Source organism: Camelus ferus, chromosome 22, assembly GCF_009834535.1.
Source record: "Camelus ferus isolate YT-003-E chromosome 22, BCGSAC_Cfer_1.0, whole genome shotgun sequence".
Lineage (NCBI taxonomy): Eukaryota > Metazoa > Chordata > Mammalia > Artiodactyla > Camelidae > Camelus > Camelus ferus.
In genome coordinates this window covers 19,021,142-19,048,892 of record NC_045717.1, presented here as the reverse complement: position 1 = coordinate 19,048,892, position 27,751 = coordinate 19,021,142, and the positions used below count along the sequence as shown (strand labels likewise).

The following is a 27,751-nucleotide window of genomic DNA, read 5'->3' as shown; positions in this document are numbered from 1 at the left end:
GCATCTCGCTGAGCACTCTGACTGGGTCGTTCCAGAAAGACAGGCAGCACATGCAACGAATGAGCAGTGGCGGCTTGGAGACGGGTCTGCTTGTGCAGCCCTCGGAGGAGGAGGGCCTCGGAGGCCGGAGGGGGGGCCAATGGGGACCGGCGGCGGGGGCGGGACGACGGCGGAGGATAAAGCGGCGGCCGAGGCAGCTTCATTGTTGTGAAGAGTCTTAAAGGGGCCGCATCACCCGGCCGGCCCGGCTCGGGGGCGGGGGTGGGTGCGGCGGGAGTCCCGGGGCTACCGAGCGCGAACGAAGGACAAGAGGGCGGGAAGGGGTCGCGGGCGCCGGCGAAGCAGAGCAGGCATCGTACTGACCCCCCCCCAACAGGCCCCGCCCCAGCCCCGGCCCGTCCGGATGGACCCCCCTGCGGCCAAGCGGAGCCGGGGCTGCCCCGCGGGACTGGAGGAGCGCGACGCCGGGGCCGGGGCCGTGCGTGGCCGGGGCCGGCCCGAGGCGCTGCTGGACCTCAGCGCCAAGCGAGTAGCCGAGAGCTGGGCCTTCGAGCAGGTGACTGAGGAAGGGGGTGGGGAGGGACTCACCCCCAGCCCTTTCCCAGAGGTGCCTTCTTCTCCCCCTATCCAGACTCAGCCTCCGGACCTGCCCCCATCGGAGACACTCCCAGAGATCTCCTCCAGGATCCTTAACCCTGTCCCAGGACACCTGATCCTCCCATTTCACCCCTTCAAACCCTGACCCACCCCCATCCCTTCCCCAGCCAGCCCTGCGCTTCAGCCCACAAGACTCAGGGATGCGCTCAGTGCCCCAGATCCCAGCTCGGCACGCTTTCTCTGCTCCTGCCCCATGATTCTCTCACAATCCTAGACACCTCTCTATTCCCACCCCATCCTCATCCCCCAGTTAGGGCTCCACATTCAGTCCTCACTTTTCTCTCCAACTACTACAACACGCGCCCACCTGGCGTGAGTCTACATCTCTGTCCCCCAGTAGAGGACTCCCCCACTTATATAGCTCCCAGCCTCAAGACACCCCTTTCCTATCCCCCATCCTTGCATCCAGCATCCAGAACCCACCTGTCCCATGGAGACCCCTCTCTTCCCCTGCTGATGCTTCCCTCAAGCCGTGATAACCACTCACCCTCAGTATTTCTGGGACCACCTCCCACCTGGGGCTACCTAGCCCCTCCTGGCAGATTACTTCACTGTCAGAGTCTCCCCTCCCCATTACCCCATGCTCACTCTCTCCTTGCCCCCCAGCCACCCGAGTTTTTCCAGAGTTTGGCAGCAGGTGTAGGGCATGGGTGTCCGTGTCTATAAACAGGTGCACCTAGAATCCTGCCCCAATAGCTTCTGGGGGCCCTGCCAGGATACCCCAGGGCTGGGACAGTAAAGTCTGCTTTCCCAGATTTCAGGGTGGTCCCCCGGGGAACTGGAGTGGTGGCCAGGACCTGACCAAGCCTTCCTGTAGGCTCTGTCTTCCATTTGGCTTGGGGTCGGGGGGCATTCTTTGCTCCCTGGCCTCTCCAGAGTTAGGAATTCTGCTGGGACTGATGGGTCTGGGCCAAGTGTGGATGGGGCAGGCTCTGATTCATGGCCTGGAAATTCCCTCCTTAGTCATCTGCCAACTGTCCCCAAGGCCAGGGCCAGTCACTGGTCCTTCCACTTCCCCCTGAAACCCAGGGCTGGGGGCCTTGGAATGTCCCTGCGCCTTCATTGCATGTGAGACCCGCTATCCTAAAACCTTCTCCAGGGTTCTCCTGTACCTGCCCTGGGCAGGTCTGGCCCTGGGAAAGCTCTCACCCCACAGAAGCTCATGGAATCCTCTGCAACCCTTTGGAAGTTGTTCTCCTTCTCACTTTGAGGAAACTGGGGCACAGAGAGGTTGAGAAACTTGCCCAAGGACACCCAGCCAGTGAATTGCAAGCCTGGATTGGAACACAGGCTCAACCAGCTTGGTTCATTGCCCAGAGCCCCCAGGGGTGGCCAGGACACCCCTCCCTCCCTGGGGACCCTTAGAAGCTAGAACAGAGATCCTGTCTTAGGACCTGGAGTTTGCCAGCTATGGGACCCTGAACAAGTGAATTCACCTCATCTCTGAGCCTCAGATTCCCCAGGCTGCAAAAGTATCACTGGGTTGTTGCTATGAGAATTAAGGGAAATCGCACTCATAAAGCATTTAGCACAGTGTAGGCTAAGAATACATAGGCCTAGTCTTCTTATCACTTTTGTCTTCCTTCCTCCTGCCCCCTCAAAGCCTGAGAGGGGAGACTACCTTATGTTAGGACTCTGGGACCTGACATCCAGGAATGAAGCAGCAGAAAGTTCCAGAACACTAACTATGTGCCAGGTGTTATTGTAAGCGCTGTACACATATTAATGCATATTTAATACTCATGATACCCAGGAGGCAGATGCCCTTAACATCTCCTTCTTGAGAAAACCAAAGCTCAGAGGGGCAAGTGACTTGCTCAAGGTCATACTACTTGTATGTGGCAAAGCCAGGATTCCAAGCACCGGGGTATGTAACACACCGGCCCTCCCCATAGGTTGAGGAGCGGTTCTCCCGGGTGCCGGAGCCAGTCCAGAAGCGCATCGTGTTCTGGTCATTTCCACGCAGCGAGCGGGAGATATGCATGTACTCATCACTGGGCTACCAGCCCCCAGAGGGCGAGCACGATGCCCGGGTCCCCTTCACCCGCGGGCTGCACCTGCTGCAGAGCGGGGCTGTGGACCGTGTGCTGCAAGTGGGTGAGTGGCTGCCCCCCACCCCTGCCGGGGAGGCCGGGAGGTCCAGAGCAGGCATGAAAGAGCGGGGAGTTGGAGGGAAGCCTGGGTCAGGGGGAGGGAATGTTCCAAACTTCAGGCTTTGATGTCCGGGAGGGTTGTACGAGATATTGTGAGCTTAAGAGCAGGGATCTGCCTTGACCTCAGACAGCTTATTTGGGAGTTGGGGTAGCTGTGATGAGGCAGGAAGGCAGGACCGAGGCAGTAGTTTTGAGGAGTGATTGTAAACTGGAAGTGATAGGAGGTTCTAGACCTCAGACCGGGCTCCAGGGATGCTCTGATGCCGAGGTTTAGAACCAGAGGTAACAATGATCCTAGACCTCAGGCAGCAGGGTCCTAGGTCAGAGTTGGTGGCAAAGTTTTAGATCCAGTGTTGAGAGACAGTCTTAGACCTCAGGCAGAGAGACTCGGGTTGAGGTTGATTTCAGAGGTTTAGGGATAGTCTCAGACCTCAGGCTTCGATGGAGGCTAGGGTGGAAGTTTAGGATCATCTGGGAGGAATGATCTTAGAGCTTAGGCAGCAGGGTCCACGGGAGGGGAGGGGGCAGAAGTTTAGAGCTAGAGATGAAAGATGATTCTAGACCTCAAGCAGCAGGGCTCAGAAGGGAACCAGTGGAGGCTGAGCCGGAAGGCAGGTGCCCTGGAATACCACACGTCCCATGGGAAAAGGTCATGTCTGCCTGCTGGAGGCAGGGGCTCAGCCAAGATGACCCTTCCTGAACCCTGTCAGCCTGGGGGCCCCCTTGCCTGGACATGACCCAGCTGGCCACAGGCTCGGCCACCTCCAGCCGGTATGAGGAAGCCGCCGTCTCCCTGCATGACGCAGCCAGGGCCGGCTGGGGCCTGAGCTACCCAACCAGTCGGATGAGCCTGGCATCTGGGCTCCCCAGGGGCCAGGGAGGGGCAGGGGGTGAGGGGGTGACCTGGCCCCTGGCTTGCCACATCCACCCCTCGCCCCTAAGTGTCACTCACAGGCCTTTGGTATCTTTCCAGGAAGGCCCAAGGAGCTTGGAGCCTGGGCTGTATCCACAATTACCCAAGGGCTAAGAAAACCATCTTCAGCAGCATTGCTATAATATTATTCAGAATTAGAGCAAGAATAAGCATTCACTTAGGACTTACTGTATGCCAACAGTGTTCTAAGCACTTGGCAAATATTAACCCATTTAATCCTCAGTACAAATGCATGAGGAGGAGGTTACTATTTATTCCCACTTCACAGATGAGGAAACCGAGGCACAGCAAGTTTAAGTGACTTGTGTTAGGTGGCTCAGCTGGGACTGGCCCCTGGTCTTGTGCACCACGGACCAGCACCACCCATCTTTAGGGTGACGCAGCAGTGACCGTTTGGTTTTGGTCTTAGGGTTCCACCTGAGCGGAAACATCCGGGAGCTGGGGGGCCCCGGAGAGCCCGAGCGCCTTTACCACGTTTCCATCAGCTTTGACCGCTGCAAGATCACATCCGTGAGCTGCGGCTGCGACAACCGTGACCTCTTCTACTGTGCCCACGTGGTAGCCCTGTCACTGTACCGCATTCGGCATGCCCGCCAGGTAGAGCTGCGGCTGCCCATCTCTGAGACACTTTCCCAGATGAACCGGGACCAGCTGCAGAAGTTCGTGCAGTACCTCATCAGTGCCCACCATACCGAGGTGCTTCCCACTGCCCAGCGCTTGGCAGACGAGATCCTCCTCCTGGGCTCTGAGATCAACCTGGTTCATGGTAAGGGCACCCAGGGGTCTGATCGGGGTGGTGAGGCCCCAGCTAGCAGCCACGTCGCTTGCTATGTGCTGGGCATTTGTCACAGCATCCAAAGGTACCCTTGATCTGTGAGCAGGGATTGGGGAGCATCACTACCTGAGGTTGAGGTCACATACCTAGTAAGTGGCAGATCTTGGATTTGATCTGGCCCTCCCTGGGCAGATGAATGGTCAGAAATCAGCCAATGGGAAGATCCAACCCCTGGGTGGGGTATCCCAAGATCACAGGAGCAGACCTGAGCATGGATGGGCAGAGGGCATGAGGAGTGTGTGTGGACATTAGTGGGTGTCAGGTGGAGATAGACCAGGAGGTGTTATGAGTTCTGGGGTGGTTTGGAGCTACAAGTTGTGTTGCTTAACTATAATGGTGGGAGGATGGAGTAGGATGGAGGGTGGGTAGATGGATGAGTAGTGGGTGGAGGCATGGGTGGATATTTGAGGGTGGCGATGGGTAGATGCAGAAGGTGTTCATGATGGGGTGTTGGGGTGAACTGATGGTGTGGAAAGATAGATGGAATGATTGCCTAGGATGGTAGGTGAATGGGGAATTGGTGATAACTGGCGATGGGGTTGGACGGGATAGGCTTTGATTGGAGAGTTTGAGATAGTGGGTAGATGGGGTTGTGTGGAAGATTGGAAGGACCAATAGGTGCATGATTGGGGGTAAATTGATGGGTGCATAGAATGTTCTTATGTGTGGTTGACATGGTGGATGTATCATGTGAGTGGGTGTTTTGTGCAGGATGGATGGATGGACTAATGGGCTAGTGGGTGTTTTCAGAGATACATATGAATGGGTGGTTAATGGAGAAAGAATGATGGAAAGTTAGGTTTAGTTGGACGGATGATAGCACAACTGTGTGGGTCAGTGGATGAACAGGTCAGTGGGTATTTTGAATGGTTGGTACAGATGAATTATAAAGACAAATAGGGGTGAGTAGGTCAATGGATGGACTAATGGGTTGGGTATATAGATAGATGAGCAGGTAGGAGTTATGGTAGGGTGGATGGTGGACTAATGGGGTAGGTAGTTATGCTAAGGGTTATGGATCTGTGGGTGGAAAGATGCATGGCATGACATAGGGGTGTGGATAGACAGTTGAGTGGTTTGGATAGGTAGGTGATATTTGGGGTAAGATGGATGGATAGATGAATAGGCGGATGGATGGATGGATGAATGGTGGATTTTCAGGTGGGATGGATGGAACTTTGGGATGGGTTGGGTGATTTGGAGGACTGGACGACAGTGCCCCTTTTCCCCAGCCCCAGCCTCAGCTTTCCCTCCCTCCCCACAGGTGCCCCAGACCCCACGGCGGGAGCCGGCATCGAGGATGCCAACTGCTGGCACCTGGACGAGGAGCAGATCCAGGAGCAGGTGAAGCAACTGCTGTCCAACGGCGGCTACTATGGCGCCAGCCAGCAGCTGCGCTCCATGTTTTGCAAGGTGCTGCTTGGGCACGGTGGGCGGGGCTAAATGACCCTGGCGCAGGAGCCCCGCCCCTCCTCACCACCCTTAACGCACAGGTGCGGGAGATGCTGCGGATGCGGGACTCCAACGGGGCGCGCATGCTGATCCTCATGACTGAGCAGTTCTTACAGGACCCGCGCCTGGCCCTGTGGCGGCAACAGGGCGCCGGCATGACGGACAAGTGCCGCCAGCTGTGGGACGAGCTGGGTAAGTCCCAGACCTCGGAGCGTGGCAGGCACCAGGGCTCACTCGCCCCGAGATTAGGGTCTGGCCCCTTAATCGTTCCTCCACTCATTAGCACCTCCTGTGTACTAAGCTCAGGGGCTGCAGCAAGAAACAAGAGAGAGTAAATACCTGCCCTTGAGAGCTGACACCTAATAGGGGAGACAGACGGGAAAATCCTACAAACACATTAGACCAGGGATCGGCACACATTTTCCATAGGGCCAGATAGTTAATGGATCTGGCTTTTCCAGCCTTTTGGTTTTTGTCTCAGCTGCTTGTGATTTTATCTGTTGGAGCAGGAAAGCAGCCACAGACGCATGTAACCAAGTGGGTGTGGCAGCATTCCAATAAAACTGTGTTTAGGGGCACTATTTATTTATTTGAATTTCATATCATTTTCCTGAGTCACAAAATATTCTTTTGATTTATTCTCCCCACACCCCCACACATCATTTAAAACACCATTTAAAATGAATTTTAGTTCACAAGCCACTCAAAAACAGGTGGCAGGTTTGATTTTCCCATGGGCAGTAGTTTGCTGACCCCTGTGATAGATGGTGATAAGTGCTAAAAGGGAAAAAAGAAAAACAACAGCAAGAGGATCTGGCAGCCTGGGTTTGAGTCCTGACTTCTAACTTCCCAGCTGTGTGACCTTCAGCAAGTGGTTTACCTCTCTGTGCAGTAAAGTGAAGAGAGGTTTTGTGGCAACCTCAGAGGCCTGAAGTGAGCATTAAGCAGAGAGCAGTGCCCAGCATACAGCAGGTACTCCATAAATGTGTGCTGTTCCTGTTGGCATGAATGTTGAGCCTCCCCATGCCCATGTTCTCCACTCTCCCTCCCCAGGGGCCCTGTGGGTGTGCGTCGTCCTGAGCCCTCACTGCAAACCAGAAGAGCGGAAGAGCTGGCTCCAGCTGCTTGGCAAATGGGACAAGCTGGATGTGTGCCCACTGGAGGAGGGCAACTACTCTTTCGATGGACCCAACCTGCAGCCCACTGCCACCCTCAACCCAGGTAGGAGAGGGGTTCCTGCCACTCCCCCCACAAACCGTCATCACTGCCTGTGGCCCAACCACCTCATCATAGTGTTCTGGGGGAGAATGGGGTCGGGAGTGGGACCAACCCTTTCCTGTCCTCCCAGCACCCAGGGCAGGGGCAGCAGGCAGCCCGAGGGACAGTGACATGAAATACTTAAGATGCCTGTAGTTCTGGGCTGGTCTTCTGACTCAGCCTCCTCCCAGCCTTGGAGGCAGGAGTTGGGGGTGGGGTGGGCAGGCCAGAGAGAAAAGGAAACAGGTATTGAGAAGAAAGAGACAAATGAAGAGAAGCAGAGATGGAGGGAGAAAGAAAGATAGAGGAGGAGGGAAAAGGAATGGAGTGGAGGGTGAAGAAAGATGGATGGACATAGTTATTCAACTTCAATTGTCCATTTGTATGAGGGGTTATAGCAGCTCGCCTGACACACACACAACTACACATGCCTTTGAAAGGCTGCCGGAAAGATTTGGGGAGATGACACACAGTCATCGCTGCACCCAGAGTCTAGCCCTGAGCTGGCACTCGGTGGTGGTAAGTTGACCACCACCTGATTGCTAGGGCCCCCCTCACGGGGCTGCATTTGGGCACCTTTCCCACAGGCCCAGAGGAGGAGGAGGAAGTGGAGGAGGAGGTGGTGGCTGCAGGTTCCCGCCACACCGTGTTTGGCCGTGCCCTGCAGGCTGGGTCACTGCATTGGAGTGACACCCACCTGCAGAGGATCCTGGCCAGCGACTCCTACGGCCCCAGCCTCACCGGCAACTGTGGGCAGTGACAAGCCAACCTTCGACCCCCAGGGCCGCCCACTCTGGTTGGGCGAGCCCTTCCCCACTGCCTGCGCCCGTGTGGACACCCTGCGGGCCCACGGGTACCCCCGCCAGGCCCTGCGGCTGGCAAGCGCTATAGTCAACACACTCCGGCTGCAGCGGCGACATCAGCTTGAGAGCTACAAGCAGCAGAAGAAAGGTGGGCATCAATATTATCACTGTCTCCCAGGGGCTGCAGACACAAATGCCAACTGCGGGGGGCTGTGACAACCTGGAGGGTCTGTGGGTAGAACAGGAAAACAGACCACTCTAGGTGTCTTGAGCAGAAAGGAATTTAATAGAGGAGATTACAAAACCAATGGAAGGGCTGCAGGACTGAAAGTCAGGGAAGCCACTGCTTGGGTTCACAAGTTTGAACTTCAGAAGCACACGAAGTTAAGCAGCCTGTAGCCGTCACAGGGGGGCAGTTCCGAAGAGGACAAGTCAGAACCTGCTGGCAAACCTCATGTCTGTGTGGTGCAGACAGCCACACACCTGCTGTAGCCGCTGCAGGAGTCATGGCCTCATTCCCTCCCACCTTCCACACCTCACACAAAGGGGTCTGGGAAGTGTGAATGCCTCCAACCACATGCCTTTCAGGAACATGGACCCAGTGTGGCCAGATCTGATTTTTCAAGAGAGACCAGAAATCTGGATTATTTGATGTGGAATTTACTGTTTTTTTTTTTTCAATACAGGCAACAAGTTCAAAATTATATTAGGAAGAACAAAAACCCATAGACTATATTTGTGAACTGGATATGGCAGGCAAGAGGGTGGCCAGTTGTGTCCTCTGGGCGATGGGGTTGGGTTGATGGGTCAGTTACCAGGAAATTAAACACAGGGTGTAATGGGGGAGGAATGGAGTTTCTGGGATCCTAGCAGAGCCCTGACTCAGCCTGGAGGCATAAGGAAAGCCCCCTAGAGGAGGTGAGAGCTAAGCTGAGATCTTAAATATGTATAGGAGTTTCCCAGGAGAGGGGGAGGGAGCAACAATGTTCCAGGTAGAAGGAACAGCATTGGCAGGAGCTCAGAGGCAAGGGAGAGCTCAGCTTGGGAGAAGGAGAGGATGGGCTTCCAGATGGAGTGGGTGACCACCATGGGGAAACTTTCGTATCAGTCCTTAGGAGCCCTGAAAGCTGGTTGGGCCTGAGACAGGTGGGAAGGATTAAGGGTTATAAGGAAAGGATGGGCGCTGGCTGGATGTTTTAGAAAGCACTCTGTGTCCTGCCAGGCCTGGGTCTGGCTGTGGGACAGGAGGCCAGGGCCGTGGAGGTGACAGCTACTGTCGAGCTCAAGGGGAAGAGAAGATGGATGCTGGAGCGGCAGGTGGTGGGCGGGCACTGGGAGGCTGGGCTGGGGGTTTAGGGAAAGGAAGCCCTTGCCCCAGGGGCTTGGAGTGGAAGTAGGCATTGAGCCTCCCCCACTTCCTACCTGCAGAGCTGCTGCAGAAAGGCTCCACCTGTATCACCAACATGGAAGGATGGGTGGGCCACCCCCTGGACCCCATTGGCTGCCTCTGCAAGGCACTCCTGGAGGCCTGTCGCCTAGAAGAGGAAACCCTTGCCCTTTATCCAGGTACTACAGTGGGGACTCCTTGGGGGAGGGGGGACAATCATCACCCTTTGGCCATGCCCCTCTCCTGGTACCTCTAGAAAGGGAGGCCACACCCCCTACAATTGGCCGTGCCCTCTGGCCAGTGCCAGGTGCCAGCAGTGAAAGTGAGGCCGCCATAGGCCTATCTGCTGCTAGAAGGTGGGCCCCACCACCCGGTGTGTGCGGAAGCAGCAGGGCTCTCCCTAAGCCTCACCCCCCGTTGGGCCATGTTTGGGGTCAAGTACCACTGGAGTCCCAGGAAAGGGGGTTCTCCAGCAGCCCTGATGCCCTTCTCCCTCAGACTCAGGCCCTGAGAAGCGGAAGGTGGCCTACCAGCATGTGCCAGTGCCCGGGAGCCCTGGGGAGTCCTACTTGGCGATGGCGCTAGAGGTGGCACTGCTGGGCCTGGGACAACAGCGGGTCCTGCCCGAGGGGCTGTACGCCCAGGACAAGGTGGTGCGCAACGAGGAGCAGCTGCTGGCCCTGCTGGAGGAGGTAGAGCTGGACGAGCGGCTGGTGCAGGTGCTGCGCAAGCAGGCGGGACAGCTGCTGGAAGGTGAGGCCCCGCCCCTAGCCCCACCTCCTTGTCCTTACCGTCTCCTGAAAGGTGAGCTCCAGACCTTGGCCCCGCCCCCCAAAGTGCTGGCAGCCTTTCACTGTTGGAAGTGAAGACGCTCCCATACCCTTCCCAACCCTGTAGCCAATGAGCCTAGTCGCTGATGCCCAGCTGGACTTTATTGGCTCTGCCCATAGTCCTGCCCTGTGAGGCCCCACCCCCTATCTCAGACGGAAGCTGGCTTGACCCCGCCCCCAGAGCAGATGCCACCTCCACCCTCTGCCCCTACCCTGCATCTGAGTCCTGCCCTCTACCCAGGGATGCCCAGGGTCTCCTTTTGGATCTTTCAGTGTTTGTGTCAGTCTCAGCCCTGCGCTTCCACCCCGGGGACCTCTCGAGCCCCAGACGCTCTATCCTTGGTCTAATCCATCCCCCATTGGGAGCCTGGGATGTGAAGAGACCTAGGGAGGGGCCGATGCAAGCCCACACGTGGGGACTGAGTTCAGCCTGCCCCTGCAGGGGGTCCCTTCAGCGGCTTTGGAGAGGTACTGTTCCGGGAGAGCGTGCCCATGCACACCTGTGCCCGCTACCTGTTCACCGCGCTGCTGCCCCACGACCCTGACCTGGCTTACCGCCTCGCGCTGCGAGCCATGAGGTGAGGAGAGACTGGGGACTCCCCCTGGGCCGGGCAGGATTGGGGGATGGGAGCCTTCTGGGAACCCCATCCTTCCACCTAAACTCACAGCTTGGTTCATTCACTCTCCCTCATGCTGGCATTCCACATTCCAGGCTGCCCTGTACTCTTGATTACTAAATATAAATGTGTCCTATTATTTTGAATTTGAGAAATATCCGCATGACATAGAATTCAGAGTCCTTTTCTAGGCAGGTTTTTCCAACCTACCCATATCCCTCTGGAGGCAAGCAATGTTACCAGTTTCTTCTCTATACCACAGGAGACAAGATTTCTGTAAACCTGTAATCTGAAAATTGAAAGTTGGTTCTCCTTCACACCCTGATACATCCTGAACCTATTCTTTGCACCTTGTTTTCACTGAACATTTGCATCTTAAAGGCTTTACCTTGTCATATAGCATGTGAACCACTGTAGGGATGCACCACCAAAAAACCATTCTGGAGCTGATAGACAGACATTTCTGATGTTTCCCAAAAGATGTTGCGATGAATAACCAGGTTATCATTTCCCATGTGCACCAGCAGATCGCAGAAGTAGATTTTTTTTTAATTGAAGTATAGTCGATTTATAATGTTGTATTAATTTCTAGTGTACAGCATAGTGATTCAGTTATACACAGATATATATTCCTTTTCATATTTTTTTTCATTATAGGCCATTACAAGGTATTGAATATAGTTCCCTGTGCTGTACAGTGGGACCTTGTCGTTTACTATTTTATGTACAAGAAGCAGATTTCTAAAAGGCTCTCTTTATAGTAAGCCACGCCCAACAAATACAGTGAAATCTGTCCCCCATCCTCTTATCCAGTCCTCAAGAGATACCCGTTAACAATTTGGGGTGCATTTTTCCAGAATATTTGGAAAGAATAATCTGTTAAGAGGCATGATTTAGAGAACACTCTTTCATGTTCTGGACTGTTTTCTAAGCCAGGGCCAGCAAATTACAGTCCACGGACCAAATTTGGCCTGCCACCTGCTTTTGTACAGCCCATGAGATGAGTGTTTTTTATATCTTTATCTTTAGATGGTTGGGGAAAAAAAACTAATATTCTGTGACATGAAAAATATGTGACACTCAAATTTCAGTGTCCAGAAATAAAATTTTACTGACACACAGCACCACTCATTCATTCACTTACTGTCTGTGACTGCTTTCGCACAACGACAGTCGCAACAGAGACCAAATGGCCCAAGGAGCTGAAGATACTGACTGTCCAGTCCTCTGCAGAAAAGAGATGCCAACCCCTCATCTAAATCCATGACTCATGTTACCCATATAATCTACACAACCCAGCAAAATAAGTATGTTTACCTTCATTTTACGCACAAACAGGCTTAAGGTGTATCCAAACTCATGTAGTGAAATTATTTAGCTATTTGGAACCAGAATAATCTTGACTCCTATTCCAAGCTGTCAGCTACATCTGACAACTTTGAAGAACTTTTCTAAACACAAAATGCATGTAAATAGTGAGCTGCTGAGGGGAGGGTATAGCTCAGTCAGAGAGCATGTGCTTAACAGGCATGAGGCCCTGGGTTCAATCCCCAGCCTAAATAAATTAATAAATACCTAATTACCTCCACCCCCAATTTTTTTTTTAAATAATAAAGTCAAAAAAAAATTTTTAAAGACATACATCTAAAGAAAAATAGTGAGCTGCTTAATAATATATCTTAGGGGGACATTGAGTCAGTCAACAAACATTTGTTGTTTACTAGCTGTGTGTGTGCCAGGCATTGTGCTGGAGATGCAGCAGTGAACAAAACAGTCAAAAATTCCTGCCCTTGTGGGACTGACATTGTAGTGAGGGAGAGATAGTAATTAAATTTATAGGTAGAAAAAGAATATGAAAAAGAAAATATGTATGTATAACTGAATCACTGTGCTGTACACTAGGAACTAACACAACATTGTAAATCAACTATACTTCAAGTAAAAAAAAAGTTTATTGGTAAACCCTGTTGTATGTCAGATGGTGACATGCAAGAAAGGGATGGAAAGAGTTGGGAGTGGGAACCTGCCGTCTGACATGTGCTGGGGATGTCAGGGAAGAGCTCGCTGAAAAATATTTGAGCAAAGACCTGAAAGAAGTAAGGGAGAACCACAGGAGTCTAGGGGAGAGTGTTCCAGGCTTGTGCAAAGGCCCTGAGGTACATGAGGGACATCAAGGGGGGATAGTGGCTGGAACAGTGTGAGCAAAAGGGGGCGGGGCCACTTCAGGACACAAATAATCCCCTTAGCTATCAGCCTGTGGTGCATGAACAGAGCATCATTTATTTAAGCAACCCCGCAGTGTTTATTTAACAACACTGCGGTGAAAATCTTGAGCTCACACCTTCCATCTTCCTGGGTGCCCAGGGCTTTGCTGGCCTCAGGGGGTAGGCTCTGGCTGTGCAGGAGACCTCTCCTTGAGAGGATGGAGATTCCAGCCTTGTCCCACTGCAGGCTTGTTCCTCTTCTCACCCCAGGCTACCCGTCCTGGAGACAGCATTTCCAGCTGGAGAACCTCATGGCAACCCACTGGACTCCATCGTGAGCAACCGCTTCCCTCGCTGGTTCATCCTTGGCCACCTGGAGACCCGGCAGTGTGAGCTGGCCTCCGCCATGCTGACCGCTGCCAAGGGTGAGGATGGCGGCTGCCCACATCCCCATCCCCCGCCCCATCCTCCTCCTCCACATTTCTCTCTTCCTCCCTTTCCCTCATTCTTGCCCCCCTACTTTTTATCCTTTTTACCAAATTCCACAGTTTTCCTTGAGCACTTTCTAGATGTATCAGGCACTGTCCCAGGTTCTGAGCCTGTAGCAGTGAACAAAATTCCCAAATCCCTTGCTCTGTAGTGTTAATTCTGCTGGGGACAGACAGATGATGAATAAGGTAAAGAAGACTGTTACGTGGTGATAGGTAGTTAGTGCTACGGAGGGGAATAAAGCAAGTTGACATTTAAGCCAAGACGTGAAGGTGAGGGTGGAGCCATGCCAGTATTTGGTGTCTTAACTCAGCTGCCACAACAAAATACCGTCGACTCAGTGGTTTAAACAACAGAAATTTTTCTCACAGTTCTAGAGGCTGGAAGTCCAAGGTCAGGGTGCCAGCATGGTCAGTTCCTAGCGAGGGCTCTCTCTTCCTGGCTTGTAGACAGCTGCTTTCTCACTGTCTGCACATGGCAGAGAAAGCGAGACCTCTGGTCTCCTCCTCTACTTAGAAGGACACTAATCCCATCCTATGGGCCCCACCCTCAGGATGTCATCTAAATCAAATTACCTCCCAAAGGCCCCACCTTCAATACCATCACACTGGGAGGTTAGGGCTTCAATATATGAATTTTAGGAGGGCACAATTCAGTCCATACCATCTGGGAAGAGCATTCCAGGCAGGGGGAACAGCTAGTGCAAAACCCTGAGGCTGGACCGTGCCTGGTGTATTTGAGGAACAGAGAGGAGGCTGGGGTGGTTGGAGCAGGGTGACAGAATTGTAGGATCTGGGCCAATGATAATTAACAATAGTAATAAAAGCTCACATCTGTGTAGCTCTTGCCATATTAAGGCCTTTACAAGTATGGGCTCACCACAGCCCTGTGAGACACATGCCATTGCAACAGTATTACCCATTGTACAGATGGGGCAGCCAAGGCACAGAGAGGTGAAATTACTTGCTCAAGGTCACGCAGCTAGTGAGTGGACAGGCAAGGATTTGAACATTAGCACCTGGGTCCAGAATTGATGCCCTTGACAATTAGGGGTCCAGTGGGTCCCCGGATGGCTTCCTCCCACAGGAGGGAAAAGGCCAGTGCCAAGAGTGGCCTAGATCTTCATAGGACTACTGTCAGGTGTGTCATCCTCACACCTTTGCGCCTGTGTAGAGAAATCTGCGAGCAGGTCAGGCAGCAGCAGGGATTGGGGCCAGGTATACCTACAGTGTCCTCTGTCCCTCCCCCTACCACAGGAGACCCCAAGTGGCTGCACACAGTATTGGGCTCCATCCAACAGAACATCCACTCTCCAGCCCTGCTCTTCAAGCTGGCGCAGGACGCCTGCAAGACAGCCACCCCGGCCAGCGCACCACCGGACACCACGCTGCTGGGCATCGCTCTGGAGCTGGGCCTGCAGGTGAGGGCCGCCAGGAGGATGAGGTGGGGGGATGATGTCAGGGGAATGCAGCCTGAGGGCGGGGCCGAGTGAGAGCCACTTGGGGGTGGGGTCTGAGTGTGAGGTCAGCCTTTGGGGGCGGGGCCTGGATGCAAGTGCCTGTAGGGCGGGGCTACAGAGGAACAGGGTCTGTGAGTGAGAGTCCTGAGAGTGAGGGAATGGAGTCACTAATGAGGGTGGGGCCTATGAATGAGTGACTCAGTAGCAGAGCCTGAAGTTGAGACTCTACCTCCTGGAATGTGGCTGAGGGCGAGGGCGAGATAGAGGGCTTGGTGACGGAGCCTGCAGTTGAGTGGGTGGGTCACAAGAGGGTGGGCGGGGCTGAAGTTGAGTGGGCAGCCTGCCAATAAGGAGCTTTCTTGGGGGCAGGGCCTGTAGGGGCCCCTCTGGTCACCACTGAGGGGAGAGGTTTGGGGATGGTCCTGAGAATGAAGAAGCACCTCTTTGGGGGAGGAGCCATTGTAGGGGGAATGTGGGGGTTGAGATAAGGGTGGAGCTTTAGAGAGGTGACCCACTGTTTAGGAGCTTCCAGACAGGACCTGGGGATGGGGCCTCAGGGGAGGGGCCAGCAGGGAAGGTACTTTTGGGGGGTGGGACCTGAAGAAAGTGGAGCCTGAAGGGCAGGTGCTTTGGAGCTACAGGGGAAATGTGCTGACAGGAAGCATGGAACTTTCCAGAGAGGGAGGACAGGTTGGTTTGTCATCCCAGGTGGGATCCACGGGGCCTTAGGATAACACCAACAATAACAGTAACAGTAATGTTGGTGTCAGCTGAGCACTTTGGAGCAGTAGGCACTGTGCATAGAGCTTTACCTACATGCTTTCATTCAGTTCTCACAACTCTATGAGGTAGATACTATTTTTATCTCCATTTTACAGATGAGGAAACTGAGGTCCAGAGAGGTGACACCCTTTGCCCAGATTTTATGGCTCATTGATTCAGCTCTTAACTTCCGAGTTTTCCGGGGCCCCTCCAGATCGCCAACCCCCTCCTATAGGCCAGCCCTGGCTTGAGGTGACCCCATCTCTCCCCTGTCCCATGCTGCAGGTGATGCGGATGACCCTGAACACCATGACCTGGCGCCGGAGGGAGATGGTGCGCTGGCTGGTCAGCTGTGCTACAGAAATCGGTGAGAGTCCCCAGGGGGAACCTGGCACCCATCTCCCTGTGGAAATGAGCAGTCACAAGGGAGACTCAGAGCAATTTCCTTGACTCGGGCCTATGCTCAGGGATAGGCCACAAGGGAATGTTGGGCAGGGGAACCAAGCTGGAGAAAGGCCTGGAGGCTGGCCAGGCTAAAGTGGCTTGGAGAAAGGACCATCGCTCCAAAGGTTAGCCCCACCCCTAGCCCGCACCCCCAGTTCCCGCCCAGATCAGCTGCCCTATTCTCCTTTGGAAAGGTAAAGTGCAGTTTCTGTCAAGCCTGGAGTGGAGGCAGGGAGGATGTGGCTTCAGCCGTGGCTAGTGGGGACGGCAGGCCAGGGTAGACCCATGCACACATCCACGTCCCTGCCCCTCTTCCTGACCCGCGCCACCCTCTCACCTTCCCCAGGCCCGCAAGCCCTAATGAACATCATGCAAAACTGGTACTCCTTATTCACGCCAGTGGAGGCGGCCACCATCGTGGCAGTGACGGGTACCACTCATGCCACCCTGTTGAGGCTGCAGCTGGACGCGCCCCGGCGGGAGGAGCTCTGGGCCTGCGCCCGCACCCTAGCCCTACAGTGCGCCATGAAAGACCCACAGAACTGCGCCTTGCCCGCCCTCACCCTGTGCGAGAAGAACCACGCGGCCTTCGAGGCGGCCTACCAGATCGTGCTGGACGCGGCAGCCGGCGGCCTGGGCCACGCCCACCTCTTCACCGTGGCCCGCTACATGGAGCACCGCGGCCTGCCGCTGCGGGCCTACAAGCTGGCGACACTGGCCCTGGCGCAGCTGAGCATCGCCTTCAACCAGGACAGCCACCCTGCCGTCAACGACGTGCTCTGGGCCTGCTCGCTCAGCCACTCTTTGGGCCGGCACGAGCTCTCTGCCATCGTCCCCCTCATCATCCGCAGCATCCACTGTGCCCCCATGCTCTCCGACATCCTGCGCCGCTGGACCCTCTCAGCGCCCGGCCTGGGTCCCCTCGGGGCCCGGCGGGCTGCCAAGCCCCTGGGCGCCGACCGGGCACCGCTCTGCCAGCTGCTGGACGCGGCGGTGGCGGCCTACATCACCACCAGCCACTCCCGCCTGACGCACATCAGCCCGCGGCACTACGGCGACTTCATTGAGTTCCTGGGCAAGGCCCGCGAGACCTTCCTGCTGGCGCCCGATGGGCACCTTCAGTTCGCCCAGTTCTTGGAGAACCTCAAACAGACCTACAAGGGCAAGAAGAAGCTCATGCTCTTGGTGCGGGAGCGTTTCGGCTGAGGCGCAGCAGGCAGGCGGTGGGGGAGGGGGGTACCCCCTTCGCCCCTGCCTCTGTGGCACTCACTCTCCATCGGGCGGCCTCAACACTGGAGGCCTATGTGGCATTTCAGTATTAAGTCAGGGAAGGAGCCCGGCTGGAGCCGGGTGATCTTGCCTGCCATCCCCCACACCCAGAAGGAGGTGGGAGGCAGGGGTGGCATCCTGCCACCTGCGTGCCTAGGAGTGTGCAAGATGCAAGGATCAGAAGCCATGCCACCACCCAGAGGCCTGGAAGGGAGTGTGTGCTTGTGCAGCTGGTATGACCCCGCCTTGGGCATCCCCAAAAGCAACAGGCAAGCTCTCCCACCCCAAACTCCCAGGTCTGGCTGGGGCTGGGAGGCAGGACTTTCCAGAAACCGGCTCTCAAAATCAGTGGAGCAGACCCTCCCCACACCCAACTTTGGGTGGCCAAGGGGCTGGTATTAGGGCATCTAAACTACTTTTGTACCCTCTCCTCACTGCCTCAGGGGCCCCATCCACAGCCCTGCACCCACTCCAGGCTGCCCAACTGGGACCAATGGCTCACCCCCACTGAAGGATTTGAAGAGGCCTCAGGCCTCGGCCACATACCTCACCCCCCATCCCTGCCAGGACTTCCATTCCCTTGGGTGCCAGGGTCCCAGGGCCAGCGGGGGGATCATTAATGTCCCTCCCCCTACCTGCTAGTCACTGGACATAGAACTCAGGAACAGAGCCAGGCTCACACTGTCCTCCAAACCTGGTGTCAGGGGGAGACAAGCACAGGCAAGCCAGGTACCCCTGCCCACGCTAGAAAGGAAAGAGGCCAGCGTGGTGGCATTTTCTGGCTGTCTGTCTCTCCCTTTCTCTTCCTCCCCCTCCCTGCTCCACCCTTCAGCTTACTCTCCCCTCCCATATGTCTCACCATCTAACCTGTCTTTCTGTTTGCAGCCCCAGGTCCCGGCTGCTGTCTCTTTGGCCTCCCTTCCCCAACCTTGGCCCAGGGAGGAGGAGGGAGAGTGTCCTACCCCCAATCACCCTCCTGTCTTTTCTCCTCCTGTAATTAAGGACAAAGATCACCACATTTTGTAACTTTTTTTTTCTATTTATTGAACCATATATTGTATTTCCTTTTTCCTTTTTTTTTTTTTAAAAAGATTGAACACAGCTTGTTCTTTTTAATTTTATTTTGAGACTAAGGGTGCATTCCCCTGTCTCATTACGGCCCCCTGCCAGGGCCCCCTGTTCACCTCCACAGAAAATCTCCAGCCTCATCTCTGGGCACAGCTTCAAGCGAGGGATGCAGCGGGAGCAACTGCTGGTTCCATCCAGTGGTAATAGTATGGATGACAGCAGACAAGCATGGAGAGCTCTCTATGAGCAAGCCTTGTGCTGACACCTATGCTTTACACCTGTCATCAGTTACAGCACTTGTCACAACAGCCCTACAAGGCAGTTGGATTATCATTCACATTTTACAGATGAGGCTTCAAAGTTTAAGGAAAGGGCACACGTTTTATTTGTTTGTTTTTATTTATTTTTGGCCCTCGTTTTAGAAAGCGACAGAGCTTGATTTAGTACCGTGCTGGGGCGGGGCTCCTGATTGTCTACTTCTGGCAAATTGGCCCTGCGGCGCTGGGAATGGCCACTAGGGGGTGTCCGGGCTCCAGATACCCGTTATGGGGGCGTACTTGTCAGCAAGTTTCTGAGCACCAGGCGGGGAGGGTGGGCGGTGCGTGTCAGGTGTTGGGTGCAGCTGGGTGGGGAAGGCATGCCGCCCAAAGGTAGGAATTCTGTGTAGACTAGCCTTCGGTGGGCGAGGTTCTGACAAGGCGGGGTGGGCGTGGTCAATAGGGGCGCGGCCAGGACGTGTCTGGGCTCCCAAACCGCGGATGAGGCTCCTAGTCCCCAAATAATGAGATCTGGAGGATAGCAGTAAGGCCCTTAGTTACCTTGCTTTACTGGCTCCCTGAGAAGTCAGGAACCTCCCTGCCTTTAGAGACAGACAGACAGAGGAACAGACTATCTGGGTCACTGTCGGGGCCGGGGCAGACGAGGACAGAGGCTTCCCGAAGGGGCGGGGCTCAGAGCGAGGCTGGACGGGGGGCCGACCGCTAGAGGGCGCCGAGGTCCCGTGCGCAGCCGTGGGCGGGGCATCGGTGGCGCTGGGCATAGCGATTGGCTCGTGGCACCGACCTGCGCTGGAGGAAACCAGTTGGAGTTGGCTCCACCTCCTACCCCGCCTCTCCAGTTTCCGCAGGTATGCGAGTGGGACCCGCAACTGACCTGCATGCACGCTCCTTAGCGCCGCCTGGAGGCCTGGGAGGGTGAGGTGGCAGTCCTGAGAGTTCTGCATCAGCTCTGACCCTTGTGGTCCCAGCTGTTTCCAAGTGTCTCGGACCTGGGGCACCCCTCGGGTCCAAGTCACAGCCATGACCCTCTTGGGCTCACACACACACACACCTCAAGCCCAAGTTCCCTGCCAGCATTCTCAGATACTAGACACCCCAAGTCTTACCCCCAGCCCGAGTTTCCTTTATGTCTGTCACCGTCAACTGTCTTTAGCTCAAACCCTCAGGTCCCAGTTATCTCCAAATGTCCCCTCAGGGTCACCCCACCACCGCCAGCTTAAATTGGGTCCCATCCCCCCAACCCCCAGCCTTGGACATGAGGCATTCCTCATCATAATCTAGTCTAGGTCCTTCCAAGAACAGCTCTTCCTGTCACCACACCAACCCTGAAAGTCAGTCCTCCAGCCCAGAATTTCCTACAAGGTCACCACCCCAACCCCATGACACTCCTCCAGGTCACCCTTCTACACCAAGGGCACCCTCTCCACCTATATGACTAAAGTGTCACCTTCCTAGAGCAGGTGGGGGAGAGATGGGGCTCCTATGAGGTCAGAAGACCAGGATGCCAGGGCAGTAAATTCAGGCCAATCAACCTTCCCCATCCCAAAAGCCAGGGATGGCGGTGGGAATAAATCACAAACCACCAGACCTTCAGAATGAGGCAGGCAGCTTTTATTTAATTGGACAAAAGAAAGGCTCAACATGTGGCGCGTAGAGTCTACCCCAAGCTGTTGTCTGCTCCTGCCCCGATGGGGAAAGCGTACACTGGGTCAACCCTGACAGCCTGGGGGGCTTCACTCTGCCTCCCAGTCTCATCCCCAAAAAAGCCCTACTCTATCTGATCAAGGACAGAGTCTCAATTCTTCCATGCGCTGGGACCACCCAAGGACAAAGCAGGCCTGCTGATCTCCTTTCTGGGCCCACAGGGACCTCATTCCCTGTCCCATGTGTCAGGAGGGTGTCATGGCTCCTCTTCCAAGTTAGGAAGCTGCAGGGCCCAGGGAGAAGGGGCCAGGCAGGGTCAGGGCAGGCAGCCTGGTTCCGGAAGCCCGGAGTTGGCATTTAACGGTCTGGGGGGCCCAAGGCAGCTTCCTCTTGGGTAACTGGCTGCTGTGAAGGTTCAGGGCCAGCAGTGCCCCAACCAGCCTTGGGAGAGGAGGGGCCGAGGGTCGGCAAGGCAGGGCACTGCTGGCTTCCCTTTTTCATGGAAGGGCCACCCACCTGCCCATCTCCCCATCCTCCCTGCAAGCACAGCCCAGCCTGTGATGGGACTGTGTGGGGGTTCTGAAGTGCAGAATTGGAGGAGGGGGCCTGCAGCAGACAGCTGAGTTCACCCATCTGAGGCCCCACCCATCTCCAATTTCCTCCAGACACAGGTCTGGGGCCGGGTCCTCATCTCTTCCCCTAGGCAGCGACTGGCCCATCCAGGGAAGGCAAGGGCCACAGACTCCAAGGGGGCTCGACTCCTGTTCCTGCTGAACTGAGCCAGTCTGCACAAATCAACTGTGTTTCAGCTCAGTAGGCACGGGAGGCAGAGCCCAGGGAGGCCCGGGCGGTGGGACAGGCAGGCCCAGGGGAGAGGTGGCAGGGCCAGAGGAGGCGGGGCCGTGGGGGGCGGAACTTAGCCACTGTGAACACACTTGCTGTGGACCTGCTCACAAGCAGCTAAGCCCTGCTCCCCAGGCCAGACGCAGGTGGTGGGGGCCTCTCTGCCACCCCATCCCCATCCCTATCCCTGGGTCGGGGTCCTCGGTAGTGGCAGTGACAGCAGCGGCCCCAGAGGCAGGGCTCAGGGTCGGTTGGAAATCCCTGGCAATGTGATTTGTGACAGGCAGCAAATCCCATCCCCAGGAACCCCAGCCGGCCATGGCACAGGGGTGGGGGGACACCGGGCAGGGCCAGCGGCTGGCACCTAGGAGAGACAAAAGGAGGTAATGAGATTTGAGGACATCTGCCCTCCAAGTCCCCACTTGCTGCCATCCTTTGAGTTCTTGCAGGGAAGCCCTCTTCCCTAAGAGAGAGCTGGACCACCTGGCTAGACACCCTTAGCCACAGCCATGCCTCCAAGGCCCAGAGAGGTAGAGGTGCCTGGAGGGTCACTTTCGGCCAAGGAGCCTGCAGGAACTCCCAGAGCCAAGTTCCCTCCCGCTTTTGTCGCCACCCCCCCACCACCACTGAGCCCTGGGCAGGCTAAATGGGGCCATGGGGAGAGGAAGCTGAGGGGGTGGCGGGCAGGCGGGTGAGGAAGTGATCTCACCCCAGCTGGCGCCACTTCCTAGAAGCCTGAAGGGCAGGAGGAAACCACCAGGGCCTCCCCCCGTGGCCCTGTCTCCTCAGCAGCCAGGCCTCAGCCCGCGCCCCACCAGAGCGGATGCCGGCAGCCAGGGTCCAGCTCTCCCCCCTGGCACGCACACCGCCAGAGCACCGGACCCAGGATCGAGATTCACATCCCAGCTCGGCCGTTTCCCAAATACCCTCCAAGCCTCAGTTTCCCTATCTGTGAAATGGAGCCAAGAGTCTCTGGGGCATATCACAGTGAGGTTTCACCAAGAGTGTCGCTCAGTAAGTACCTGACACCAGGACCACTGACTGAATTTGTGGAGTTCAATGCAAAATGAAAACCTGGGGCCCCTTGTTCACAAATTAAGAATTTCAAGACATCAACAGCAGAGCATCACACCAAGCTCCCTCCTTCTGAGTTGGGGGAGACCCTGTGAAGCTGGCCTTGTGTTCAGTAAACAGAGAGTTCCTGTATAGGAGACCCCAACTCTGGAGCCAGTCTGGCCACATTTGAACCCTAGCTATTCAGCTTCCCAGCTGGTGACTATGAGCAAGTCACTCACCCTCTCTGGGCCTCCGTTTCCCCATCAGCAAAGCAGGGCTAATGTCGTGGTAAGGGTTCCATGAGTGCTACGTATAATTAAGACGGGGCTACTCTGTCATCATTCACCAGGCAGAAACAGGAAGGATGATGGAACTGAAGATGCTGCACATGGGTAGGACCCCAGCACCCAGATCTGGTGGCACCCACCACTGGGAGACAGGTGGAGTGAGGTGCCCTGCTGTGTCCCCACCCCTTCCACACACACAGACGCACACAAACACACAAAAACACATACACTGGCCTCCGCTTTATCGTCGGGCCCTAGCCCAGCCCTGTCCCCTCCAGGTCTAGGGGCACCAGCCAGGAGCAGACGAGGCCCCGCAGGGCGGCCAGCCTCCCTGGGCCGCCTCCGGAAGTGAGACAGCACATTCGTGTCCCAGGGACGAGAACGGGAAGGGCGGCCATTTGGCCAGGCCCGTTTCCTGTGGGGTTTCCCCTGCACAGAGCCCCGGGCCGGGGCCAAGGCCACTCCCCGTCCCCGCAGGCGCAAAAGGCCTGGGTCTCAAGTGGAGGGGGCACTGCCATGCAGGTGGCCAGGAGCCGGGACCCCGTCACCATAGGCAGGTGACTTGGGCTCACGGGAGATGCTGTCCAGGGAGGGCCAAGGTCCTGGCCGCTGAAAGGGTCGGGGCAGGGCGGGCCCCTGGGCCAGGGGAGCACGGCAGGCCCCAGGCCACATCGATGGATGGATGGATGGATGGATGTCTGAGTATGCGCTGCAGACAGGGCGTGGACTTGTGAGACGGACTCAGACTCCGTAATGCTACCCCCCCACACCCCATGCTCCAAGAATGAATCAGGGGCAGCTTCCGCCGGGGGCGCCACCACCACCACCGCCCCCAAGCCTGGTCCCCAAATACTTTCCACCCTCTCAGAGCAGCTGGGATCGGAAAATACCAAGGGCTACAGGCCCCGCCCTGCCCGCCGCCGCTGCCCGCCCTCCCAGCCTGTCACTAACGCTTTGCCTAATGGGCCTAGACTCTCCGCAGAGGCTCCCTGGCCGGGCCCCAAGCCAGCCGCTAACCTGGGCTGCCCAGCCAAGTGCCGCCTGACCACCAGCCCCCGACCCCTCACCCAAGTCCCAGCGTCCGGCCCAATGGGCAGACCGCAGAGGCTGGCACCCAGGTGGAAGAAGGCAGGGCACTGGCAAGTGGGTGGGCCCCGCTGCCCACCCAGGGCTAGAGGGGAGGGGGGCAGGCTCAGGAAGGGGTGAGTAAGTGAGGACTGAATCACTTGTTATAAATAGGGGAACCATGCAAGTCACATCCCAGCCCCCATTGTGGCCAGTCACACAACGCCACGCTCCAACCCCTGCCTTCAACTTCAATCCCCCTCAGGCCAGTCCCAGAATTCCTAGGGGACCCCTACCATCCCCACTGTGAGCCCTTAACTGAGGGGTGCCCCCTTCCGCCATGTCTACTTCTGCCTTATCCTCAGATAGATCCTTGTCCAGGCCCTCCTGACTTGCCTTTTGGGGGCCACTGGCCTCAAGGGCAGTCACTGGCTTCCAGGCCCTGTCCTTCTCCCTCGGCACCCCGACAATTCCGAGGCCCAAAGCTCAGGGTTCCCGGGCTCCCCAAGACATTTTCGTGGTGTGGATGACAACAGTCATTGATGGTGATGCCAGACCAAGGCCCAAGGGGTCGAGCATACCAGAAGTCAGGACTCTGGCCCCTCACCACCAGGACCCCATCCCAGACCACCCAGGCCTGCTCTACCCAGGGCCACAGCTCAGTGACCACACCCAGGGTGGCGCCAGCTCCAGCGCCCTGGGGCAAGGCGCCGATGGAGCATGACTCAGCCATGCCCAGCATGGTGGCGTCCTTCTCTGCCCAAGGATTCTCACACACCCACACCCATTGGCCTCCGAGGACGTCCTTCGTCGATGACCAGCCTTTCCCAGACACACCTCCGTGTTCACCCAGAACACCCGCTGGCAGGAGGGAAGATGGCCAGGGTGCCCTCACAGGGATCTGAAGGCAAGGGCCTGGGACAGGGAGAGGACGTGCATACGTCTCTCCGCTGGTTTTCCCAATGCTCCCCATATACAGATGGAGAAACCGAGGACCAGAGGATTCAGAGCCAGGCCCAAGGTCACGCGGTAAGTCGAATAAGGAAAAGCCAGGCCTGATTCTGGCATAAAGTGCATCCGAAGTGGGAAAGGGACAGAAGGAGTTTTCTTCAGACCGCCCAGGGATCCTTGTGGCCTTCTTCACTTGGAACAGACTCCCCCACCCAGCCTCCCAAGGTGAAGGGCAAACTCTGCAAAATGCCTTACAGTCTATCAAAGCATCATCTGGGCCCATGGAGAGCAGGTCACTCCACTATACCCATGGGGCCAGTTACCCCCGGGCTGCAAATGGGACAAGGGTCTGTCCCACAGCTGCGGCCTGCACAGAACATCTGGCCTCCACTTGCAACAGGCAGGAGTTCGTACGGGGGGGAGGTCCCCAGGAAGACCCCTAGAGCATCCACCTCTGCTGTTTCTTTCCAGTGGGCAAGGGTCAGTGGAGACTCATAGGCCGGGCTAGCACAGACAGGCCCGAACCCCCTGGACACACCCTGTCACGCATGTGCTCCGCGTGCCAGCCCCAAGCCAGGCCGGCAGCTATTTTAGGGCCCCCTCCAGGCCCACAGACAAGGCCTGCCCTTTGGGGTCTTGAGGGAGCTCCCAGAGGACATTCTGCAAGGACAGAGGGCAATGGATACCCCCGGGCACTAGGACAGAGCTGGCACCAGGCCCTGGGGCTCGTGCCTTCCCAGGACGGTGGCATGTGAACACATGCACACGGGCTGGCCTGGGCATGGTGCGTGGGCGAGCGGACAGGGTGTGTCCCACATCACCTCGCCTCTAAGCCCGGGCACCTGTTGGGTACTGCCCTCCAGCTCAAGCTGGCATGGGCAGGGCTACCAGAAGACACCCCTCATGCCAAGGGTCCCACACACCCCAGCCTCACCCTCATACAACAGCCATCATAAGCAGGCAGCTGGTTGGGGTTGGGGCAGAGGGGACAGGTGACAGGGAACCAACTGCACCTTCAAGGCATTCAGGAGCCACTGGGTCTGGATCTGGCTGGGTTGCATAGGAAATTCAGTGTAGGACTGGGGGCTTTGGGAGCAGTCAAGTCCAATGCTGAGGTCAGAGGTCAGTCTGGGGCTACGATGGAGGTGTCAGGGTTCCATCTGGGCCCTTTCACCCTCTTCCTGCAGCCCAAGGGCACGGAGACCCCAAAATACACAGGGCTAGGGAGTCAGTCCTCCAAGAATCTCCCAAACCTGGCCCCCTTCCTCTGAATGAGCCCTTCTCCACTGGGCCAGGAGGAGCGAGAAAGGAGGAGCGGGGTCCCCGAAGCCCTCCGAAGCCCAGCTGTACTGCTGGGCCCCCAACCCTCTCCTCTATGGAAGGCCTTCCCCCCACTCACCGGCTGACATGTCAAGAACTTGAACCCTTGTCCCCTGCCCCCACAGACAAAACTCTGGGAGACCCCCATCCACAAAGCCCAGACAGGCAAGGCACCCCCAGGGGCCCCTGCACGGTATAGCCATTCCCCCCACCCCAAGCCAGGGCACATACTCTCCCACCCTGCGGCCAACTCCTGCCCACTGTGACCAGACCAAGAAGCGCTGGGACCCGCCCTCCCCACCACGCTCTGACGAATCTCTGGACGGGGAGTGGTTGGGGGACCCGCAGCGGGCCCCTGGGGACGGGGTAGAGGTGGAATGCCCTTCCCTCGCTCCGTAGGGGGCGCCCCGGGACTCTGCCACCGCCACCAGCAGATGCCCGGGCCGCGCTGTCCCCCCAGCCACCGGCGGCGGGGCGCGGGGCGGCGCCCTCCCCCTCGCCAGGGCCTGGGGGGCCCGCCGGGCGCACCCCCACTCCGCCCACCAGTCCGGCGCGGAAAAGTTGCCGCCGCCGCCACGGCGCCGCCGCCGCCTCCCTCCCGGTTCCCTCCCCGACTCACCCGCGGGGGAGGGGAGCCGGCACTCGGGGCTCCGGCCGCCGCCCCGGCCCGGCCGGCTGGGACGCAAGCCGGCGAGCGGCGGGTCCGAGACGGGCCGGGGGTGGTCGCCGGCCGCGTTCCATCCCACTCACTGGCCGGCCCGCCGCGGGGCCGAATCGCTTTTAAAACCTCCCCGTCTCCTCCCCCCGGGCCGGGCAGGGGGCGGGCGCGGGGCGGGGCGGGCACGCCGTCATGTGCCCCCGGAGCCGGTCCGCCCCCACTTTCTCTCTCCGAGGTCCCCCAACTCAGTCCCGTCCCCAACTCAGCCCTAACTTTCTCCTTCCTTGTCCCAACTCTTCCTGGGCCCCAGACTGAGCCCGACTTCCCCCTCCGGGACCTGGACTTGGGTCCAGCCCGTTTTTCAGCGAAGGCTCTGCCGGGATCGGGAGAAAGCAGGGGTCCTAATACCCAGTGTACCCCCAAACCCTTTTTGGCCTAATTCCTGTCCCTGCGCAGGAAGAGAAACCCAAGAGGCCGTGGACAAGGGGAGAGGAGATGGAGGCACGGTGCCACACTGCCACTGTGGACCCCCTCCTTTCCCTGGGAGGGCATGGGCCTGGGGATTCTGGGATCTGGCCAAACGCGAATCCCTGCTCTCTCCAGTTCCACAGTGCACTCTACAGCCTCAGAGAGTCCCTCCTTTTATCCCACCCAACCCTCTCCTGCTGCACTTGAAGACTTTCTGATCCCAGTCCAGGTGGTCCCTGGGTCTAGGTCTCCTCCCACCTCAGGCTTCCCGGCATCCCCACCCCCTCACCCACCCAGGGCCTCTGGGAAACTCCCCAGCTCCTAGAGGATCCCTGGGAGAGAGGCCCTGCCTGGATCCCTCCCTCCTTCCCTGCATGCGTGTCTGTCCCACCTCATCCTCCGCGGACCTCCCCTCCACCGGGAGGAACACGGCGGCATTGTTCCCCAGGACCGGGCCCTGCCTTGGGGCCTGGCTCCCTGCCCAGATGGGGGGCTGGGAACAAAACTCAGCAAAGGAGGGGCGGGGTGCCCTCTGCCGCCAAGCCAGCCTCCTTGGGCATG

General features: G+C 57.1%; 1 protein-coding gene and 1 long non-coding RNA gene across 2 annotated transcripts; one reads left to right on the top strand and one right to left on the bottom strand.

Annotated features, from left to right (window-relative positions):
* The first annotated feature begins 154 nt into the window (after positions 1-154).
* Positions 155-18,653, top strand: ZSWIM4 (zinc finger SWIM-type containing 4). The gene is given in 15 exon segments (XM_032465481.1): positions 155-556; positions 2,553-2,754; positions 4,154-4,510; positions 5,844-5,992; positions 6,073-6,223; positions 7,085-7,252; positions 7,876-8,033; positions 8,035-8,239; positions 9,520-9,657; positions 9,977-10,231; positions 10,751-10,886; positions 13,400-13,554; positions 14,875-15,038; positions 16,125-16,206; positions 16,630-18,653. Coding segments are annotated over 15 exon segments (3,333 nt in total). The 5' UTR covers positions 155-403; the 3' UTR covers positions 17,490-18,653.
* Positions 18,654-20,487: 1,834 nt separating this feature from the next.
* LOC116659029 lies at positions 20,488-27,473 on the bottom strand. Its single transcript, XR_004314302.1, has 2 exons — positions 26,684-27,473; positions 20,488-21,749 (listed from the first exon to the last, which is right to left on the bottom strand). It is a non-coding gene; the product is annotated as an uncharacterized LOC116659029 (long non-coding RNA).
* Positions 27,474-27,751: the final 278 nt, after the last annotated feature.